Below are 8,824 nucleotides of genomic sequence, written 5' to 3' on the forward strand. Positions count from 1 at the left end.
GTCCCAGAAGCATTCCGTAGACCTGTTTTCGATTCGCTCCACAGCATCAGCCACCCTGGCATCAAAGCAACTCAGCGTCTGATCACAGCTCGGTATGTTTGGCCTGCCATTTCTAAGAATGTGCGCGCTTGGACTCGCTGTTGCCATGAATGTCAGCGGTCCAAAGTACACCGGCATACCTCGGCACCACTGTCGAAATTCATGCCGCCTGACGCCCGGTTCGATCACATCCATATCGACCTCGTCGGACCTCTGCAGCCATCCCAAGGTTTCACGTATCTGCTAACGTGTGTGGATCGTTTCACCCGTTGGCCCGAAGCAATACCACTACGCGACTGTACAGCCGAGTCAACCGCACACGGCCTGCTACAATGGGTGTCCCGTTTTGGCACTCCATCAGTGATCACCACCGACCGTGGCAGACAATTCGAGTCAAGCTTATTCGCTGCATTGTTGAAGCTACTCGGATCCTCCCGCCTACGCACCACTGCGTATCACCCCCAGAGTAACGGCTTGGTCGAGCGATTCCACCGCCACATGAAGTCCTCTCTGATGGCACAGGCATCCGGCAGCTGGTCACACAATTTGCCCCTGGTCATGCTCGGCATCCGTGCAGCGTACAGAGCCGATTTAGACTGCAGTGTAGCCGAGCTCACCTACGGCACAACACTGCGTCTTCCTGGTGAATTCTACGAGCCCAGCTTTTCAACCTCACCCAGCCCGTCTCACTATGTCCAAGCCCTCCGCACATCTCTGCAGGCATTACGACCCACCACTCCCAGATCCAGCAACCGTTCCGTGTGGGTGTCCGGCGACCTAGCCACAGCGACGCATGTGTATGTCCGCACGGATGCTGTGCGTAAACCCCTCCAGCCGCCCTATCAAGGCCCGTTCAAGGTTATCTCTCGACACAACAAGTACTTCACCATACTGCTCAATGGCAAGGAGGATAGTGTCTCCGTTGACCGGCTCAAGCCTGCGTATCTCCCCGACACTGCCGCGAGTGCGCCACCTGTCTCGGCCATCCTGCCAGCGACCACCCCATCTGGGTCAGTATCAATTCAGCATCGTATTGTCCGTTGGCATGAGTGAATTCATTGGAATGACTGAATTTCTTGTGTGTGATCGTCATCAGTGCATACACCCTGTATCCATTTGCAATGACTTGTAAATATTCTTGTACATATCCACTTTATATATTTCTCGTTTTCTTGCCGCTTGCTATACCGCATCCGCCATAGCAACACTAATCTTGTACATTTACTTAGCCTTACTCAATCTGTTTTCTACATTTCGTGCACTATCCTTCGTCAGTCCACTGCTGGCGGGGGAGTGATGTCGTGCAAAGACTTGCTACGTCATAATTCTCACAGTCACCCACGTGGCTTTTGTGCTGCCCACGCTGCACTTTCCTTTTTTTTTTTTTTTTTTTTTTTTTTTTTTTTTCTAACTCAAACCATGCCTCTTGTACGGGCAAAACATAAAATAAAGACAATCAATGATTAGATCGAGCGCACGCGGTGATGATCATGTACAATGTCATTAATGACACTTGACAGATAATAATAATAATGTAAGCCTCAAGCTGAGATTCTTGCTTCAGCAACAACAAGCGCTGCCGAGTCTGAGGCCATTGCTGGTAAGAATGCCTTGCGTGCACCACGCAAGCACATCAGCGCTGAACGGACCAGTGCAAAGCCAATCTGGCAGCGGATGGCAGCTAGGGTGATGCTGTATGGCTCCCCAGTCTTGGCAGCGAGGAGAGAGGCGATCCGTTTGTAGAGCGAAGCACCATGCTTTCCCATGCCTCCGGTGGTAGAGAAGATGGCGGGGACAAAGCTGGAATGCTCCACCTCCCTCAGGCGCTGCTCATACGCACGACGCTTAGCCTTTTCATGACGGACATAGGTAGCAGCAAGTGAGTTGGGACGGTTCGAAGACGCATGGGGGTTGAATACCCGTACATCAATGTAGGTGCGTTCGAACCGTCCTCCCCAAATGCCACTAGCCACGACGTCTAGGCGTGCCTGGTCGTCAGCAATAGCAGTGCGATAACGGAGTTGCTCTCCGGAGAGTGGCTGGAGGTGTGGCTCAACTGCCACCTGATGGGCCACCCGCCTGAGCAGACGAGCAGTGAGGTCCCTCACCTCGTTGTGACGAATGGACGGAAATCCACCCGTCGGACACGAGAGGGAGTGAGACACAGTGAACTGCTGCCCACATGCACACAGTGATGGTAGCCGGACCGGCAGCCAGTTGAAGCGAAGGCAAACGGCATCCCGAAACTCCGACTTCGTCAGGGTGAAGCCATGGCGTTGAAGGGGTCGGCACGTGAGCCAGCTTGAGGCACCCGGTTCCGAAGCCAGAGCGATCACTCGCTGCAGCTCTGAACTGGCGGAGGAAGAGAAGGCCTGGGCTGCTGCGCGAATTGACTCCCCGGCTGTCGCCATCACGCGCTTCTTGGCAGCGCGAACATCATGGATGGCAGTGCCAAGAACTGGATCTTGGGCGAGAACACGGCAGGTGAGGGAGGCAGTGATGTCAAGGGAGGACTGGTGCTGTTCGGCCCGGGACGACGGATGAGGTATGCCAAGGCCTCCAAAGCGACATGGCAATGCTATCAGGGTGCGCTCCTCAGCATTGACGGGGCGACCTAGGAGAGCAGGAATGAAGGTGTTGGTGATAGCAGCATCAAGCGGAGCTAGGTGCTCAGCCATACCAGGTTGTGCCCTACAGAGAAAAGTCCATTTGCTCTGCAGGCCGTACACATACGCTGAGTAGGCTGCTTGCGGCTCAGTGATAGCATACTGGCTAAGGCGGTGAACTTGTGTGCTCCACTCCTCAACCTTCTGCTGCAGGTAGCTGGTGACAAAGGCTGGCGTGCCGATTGCAGCGCCGAGGTATCTTGCACCATCGGGTTGGATGGTGACACCTGTGCCGTCGAAAATACGGACAGCCTCATCGAGGAACTGAGGTTTCACAACCAGGATGGATTTGGACGGGTTGGGAAAGTATCCGTACTGGGGGCCCTTTCCGACTAGCCGATCCCACCACTTGCGCACCCGCAGCAGCTTGCCACCCGACCCAGCGTCGTCAGCATACCAGGACTGTACCGCACCTTCAGTTGCCACAGACTTCATCAGCGGGGCGATGCCAATAGCGTACATGGCCATTGCCACAGGGTCGCCTTGAGTTGTACCTTCCTCCGATAGGATCGTTTCACCACCAACAAATAGTTTTGCGGGCCGACGGTATGTGTTGACAACCAGATGGGCGAGAGACGGACACGTGTGCTGCACATTCCTAAGGCAAACTTCGCGGTTCAGGCAATTGAACGCATTGGATGCGTCGGCAAGCAAAAGACACTCTGTGGACGGATCATCAAACACACTCCCCATCGCATGGATGGCAGCTTCGATACCTCCGTCCTGGCCTGCACATAACTGAAGGCTTCCTGCAGCCTCCATGATTTCAGGGCGGATGACAGAGAGGATGGCCTTGCCCAGGATTCGGCGGAGAACCTCCCCAATGCCGATCGGTCTGACACCTGGGCTCTTGTCCAGAGGAATTAATCTGCAGGACGTGTAAGCTTCTAGTGCGGTAGGATCGACATACGTAGTTGCGAGGCGGCGCGCACATTGAGCCATAGCATCGCATAGCTGGTCAGATGCATCGGAGAAGCCGGTGCACATATGGCGCCACGCTGCACTTTCCGCAATGTTTTTGGAAGCACTGGCTTTAGCGTACGTTAGCATATTGGCGTACCGTATGCCACGGACCTCACTTTTGCATACGGTTGCCGCCAGCCAGCTTGCCTTTCTCTTCCTGACAATCTCTCTCTGCTTGCTTGGCCCTTGCCGAAGCACCTTTTTATGGCTCCTTGCCCCTGTACTTATTTCTTGTTCATAATGTAGTCTGCCGAATCTTTCTAACTGTAACGTGTAAAGTAATCATTGCCGCTAACTGTCGAAGTGTCCGTTGCGACCAGGAAGTGGCCCGATTCGCGCGCCCCCTTAGCAGGCGCAGACCTAAATTTGCTAAAGAACTTTCGTACGGAACTGGAGTTCACGCGCCAGAATTCAGAGATTGTGTAGGTACGAATCGAGCAAAAACGGATGGGCTCGTGCGAGAAATTGAGAGTTTGAATGCATGCTTTCAGAGCGTGATGAATGCAAGTTACGTAATGAAGGCAGCGCGCCACGCATGCACCCATAATCAGGGAGCCCTACACATACGGGTATGTGTAGGGCTCCCTGCCCATAATCACAGTTGCATACTCTTGGGTTATGGACTCTTGCTAGTACTAGTACTCAAAGAACTTTATTGAAAATCCATGATAAGGCGAGACCAAAAACAAATAGAGATTCTTGGGCCCTCCCGTACCAAAATCGAGCCAAAGCCAATTTTTTTGACCAGTTCATACATGTACAGTACTGATCGTGTGAGTAGATCTGTGACATGGAGTCACACAAACCCGAGCTTGTACGACTCCCAGATGTACAGATCAGGGCCATCGTTGGCCGAATTATAGAAAAATTGAACGGGTAAACCGCGTACCTGTTTTCTGTAAAACAATTGAATAAAAATTACCGGAAAATGCTGTAGAAAAAGTTCAACATGGCATGCACACATATAGTCATGTACATGTACATACATGGGAAAAAATAAAAAATAAAAATTCGCCCGCCCGCACCATTTTCACATGGGTCCTGCCCGGGAATCTCGATTTTATTTTGGTCTCGCCTAATGTGATCGGAAAGATGATTGAAGAAAAATCCAAAGCCAAATTCCAGGTAGGCCTCGACCAAATAATTATGCTAAAAAAAGAGCATTTTATGCTCGTCGCATATCAGGGAAAACGTCCATAATATGCCAAAGGCTTAGCAAGATATGCAAAAAGATATGCCAAAATATGCTCGACATAAGCAGAAAGTGTAGATCATTTCAGTAAAATTACAACCTTGGAATATTCATTGGCTTCACGGCTATCATGTTTATGGTGCAAATCAAAACACATGCGGAATAGTATGGCTGGGGTGTGTCGGACTGTGTCCCCAGCAACCGTAGCGATAGTTTTCACAACTTTTCATCCATGGGGAAATGTAGCAAACGCCTCAACCATTCCAAATTCATCCATAAAAGGCATTTGTGAACGCATTTTGTCCTTAATATGAATGGTTTGTCCTCCTTTTCTTCAGAATATTTGAATTATATGCTGGCTTCATTCCAATATTCCCTTTGTCGCTCAATATGCCATATATGAACTGTCTCACAAAATATGCGGAAATATGCGCAAGCATATTTGGTCGAGGCCTAAATCCAGGCAATACGGAATACTACTATTGTTGCTGACGTCAACCGTAAGCTGGCCGCATTCCGCAGAATACGACATCACATCACCACCCAGGCACAACGTTCCTTTTACCTAAGCATTATCCAATCCACCATGGAGTACGCCAGAAACTGCTACGTTCACACGATATCAGCAACCCTATACAACACACTCATTCGATGCTTCAAACGTAGCCTCAGGATAACATTAGGCTACCCACCATGCCACCCAACCGCCACCATTTGTCAACGCCACAAAATTATTCCTGTCGCCATCCGTTATAACCTAAAGATATTTTGCCTTGTCTATAAATGTGTGCATGGCCGCCGCAGCCCTCTACTTGCCGAGCTTTTTGTACTTAGATCAAATAGCAACCATACCAATGCCTTGACCAGGGGACAGTCCGCCCTGGCTTTAGCCCTGCCTAATGCTTCGTCACGGTACGGTTTCTATGCTTTGCCTTACCTGGCTGCTGACAGGTGGAATTCGCTTCCAGCAGCATGCCGCCAGGCAGCCTCCTTTGCAATGTTCAACAGTACTCTTCGCAGCCTCTTTTGCAACACATAATGGCACAGTATGCAGCCACCGTTTTCTTTTTTCTTTACTCTATTTCACGCACTTACGGCTTTCTTCATTCAGCTCTATTTCACGCACTTACCTAGGGTACCCTGTAAAAAGACTCACAGTCTGTGGGGATTGCCCTAGTAAAATAATAAATACTACTACTACTACTACTACTACTACTACTACTACTACTACTACTACTACTACTACTACTACTACTACTACTGTACACTACTGGGCGGTAGAGCTTTTTGCTCCTCCGTTATTCTCTAATTTTCTACTCCACTGTTCTATTCTATCGGTTTGAAACCTTTTTCATTACTTTCTTTGTGACACGTGGAGTCGGCTCGCGTAGTTTGCTTCCTCCTGGGCTCGTCCAGCCTGCCAATTCCTCATCCAGCTGGTTTCTTGCGCTTCGATTCGGCCATTATAGTCTTTGTTCCGTGCTGGGCACGTTTGAGCGTGCGGGCCCTGGGCCCTGTTTGAGCTGGCTTGCTGTGCTGTGCACACTTTGCGGTTTGGCCCTGTACTGCCTGGTTGGTGGCATACTATGCAGTGGTGCTCTGGATGTGTACTTGGTATGGGACGAGTCGAGTTGACACTACTCACTAGACGCATCGGCTGACTTCGCGCTAAGCTTCTGCCTCCTGCTCCGACCGTCTTCGTTTGTACGTCACGGCTCCTCCAATACTCACGTACGGCGCTGGCGTGAGTGCGGCCCGTGTCTTGGCGCTTGGCCGAGGCTACTATTACCCGATACTAGTACTGGTGCCGGTAATAGTAGCGCGTACGCGCGTACTCTCAGAAGAGCTGTGCAGCATGGTCTTCGCCTATGCTGTGTGCTGCTGAAGCGTTGCTAGGAGAATGTCCCGCTCGCGTATGGTGGGTTCTCGACCCTGTTGCTCCTGTAACAGAGCGTCAGGAACTTGCCGGTCATGTTCCTGTGCGGCAGATGGGAGGTGCTGCATTAATTGTTACCCAGGGAGAGACGATAAATGTACAAACTTTGGTAATGCCAATCTGCAAGCCACAGCTGTTGTAGTCGGAGCTATAGGTTCTTTGCCGGACGCTCCGCCTGTTTGTGCCCCTGGTTGGGTACCCCGCAGCTCACGGGAGGGCTCACGGGAGGTGCCGGGCTCGGGCTCCGTGTCATCTGTCTCCGGTACCGTGTCATCTACATGTATTTCGCAATCTCGCACAATAGTGACTTGCAACTCCGCCGCTGCGTCATCGCCGACTATTGATTCCGGGACACTGCCTCGGAAGTCATTGCGTGTGGAACTGCCTGTCCCTCCGCTCTTGAGAGAAAATGATAATAGCACCGGGTCCATTGTGTCCAGTATCTCGGAATGTGGGACCCCAAATGGACAATGTGTGCGTGTGGATATGACCCGGAATGGAGGCCAGGTGATTGGTGATTCTCTCCTTCGTGACAATCCTCGTCCTGCGCCGGCTGCTGTGACTGCAACTGCTCCCCGCCCTGGAATCATTTCCGCTGGTCCGGTGGTGGGTGACGCTGCTGATGTATCCTCATCCATATGGGGTAGAGGTCCTGAGTTAATTGGTTGGATGCGCCAGTCATATCAGAAGGTGGTCACCTGGAGACGGAATCTGTTCATGGTGCCTTCTGGCTCAGTTGGTAAACAATTTGTTCAGCTAATAGCTGATTTCATTTCATCATTTGCTAGTAACAGTCCTACAAGTTGTGTTGCTTGGGAAGGCGTGGCAGTTGCTTGTCACGTTCTTCTTCAGCGCCCTAGTCGGGATAGCACGAGTCAGGACAACGTGTTGCACCTGCGGCGGCGCCTAGACAGCTGGTCGTCTGGTCATCTCTCTGAACTGCTCTCGGAAGGGAGATGTATACAGGCTCATATTCCGATTGGTAGCCATGCAGCTAGCGAGTCCGATGTTATGTCAGATACAGTGTTTGCGAATCTCGTTCACCGTGGCAACTTACATCGTGCCATGGCGGGTTTATCCCAGGGTGGTGGTGGTAGACCTCTCAAGCCAAATGAAATCGCAGTACCTTCCACTGGTGCGACGGTTCTGGATGTACTTCGCGATAAGCACCCGACTCCTGTGGAGCCACCTGAAACCGTTTTGTTGGAGAATGATGCAGCACCGGTCAATGACATAATATTTGAAGGTATTTCAGCAGCAGGCATTAAGAGGGTGGCTGGCAGTATGAAGGGATCCGGTGGTCCGTCTGGCCTGGACGTGCAGGCCTGGCAGCGTATGCTCTCGGCCTTTAAAGGTGCTTCTTCAAATTTGGCTGCCGCTCTTGCTGCTGCTGCCAAGAGGATATGCACGACGGATATAGACCCTGCTTCTCTGTCGGCTTTTGTTGCGGCACGGCTCGTGGCATTGGACAAGAGACCAGGTGTGCGCCCGATTGCGGTGGGGGAAGTCGCTCGCCGGATCATCGCTAAGGCTGTGTTGCAGTGTATATCGTCTGATATCGCGACAGCCGTGATCCCTCATCAGCTGTGTGTTGGTGTGCCGGCGGCTTGTGAGGCGGCTGTGCGTGCCGTCCAGGAACAATATCTCGCCGATGACACTGATGCAATCTTACTCATCGATGCATCTAATGCCTTTAACGCAATCAACCGGAAGGCCGCCTTGCATAATATCGCACGTGTGTGTCCACCGATGGAAAAAATTTGTCGTAATACATATGGTGCGGATATTCCACTATTTCTTCCTGGTGGCGTAGTATTGTACTCGCGCGAGGGAACTTGTCAGGGAGACCCTCTGGCCATGGCCATGTTTGCTCTTGCAGTGGCTCCTATGATTTGTAAACTCCGTGAACAGCACCCTGATGTGAACCAATGCTGGTACGCGGATGATGGCGAGTCTGGTGGCAGATTGGCGGCCGTGCATTCGTTTTGGAAATCAATCGAGGAGATTGGCCCGAAGTATGGATATTAC

At 51.5% G+C, this 8,824-nt stretch overlaps 1 protein-coding gene across 1 annotated transcript; it reads left to right on the forward strand.

Annotated features, from left to right (window-relative positions):
- Positions 1 to 201: 201 nt before the first annotated feature.
- On the forward strand, positions 202 to 1,092 carry LOC135823580 (uncharacterized protein YagA-like). The gene has a single exon (XM_065336424.1). The coding sequence runs from the start codon at positions 202 to 204 to the stop codon at positions 1,090 to 1,092; it is 891 nt and encodes a 296-aa protein (XP_065192496.1).
- Positions 1,093 to 8,824: the final 7,732 nt, after the last annotated feature.

The sequence above is a fragment of the Sycon ciliatum genome, chromosome 8 (genome assembly GCF_964019385.1).
Source record: "Sycon ciliatum chromosome 8, ocSycCili1.1, whole genome shotgun sequence".
Lineage (NCBI taxonomy): Eukaryota > Metazoa > Porifera > Calcarea > Leucosolenida > Sycettidae > Sycon > Sycon ciliatum.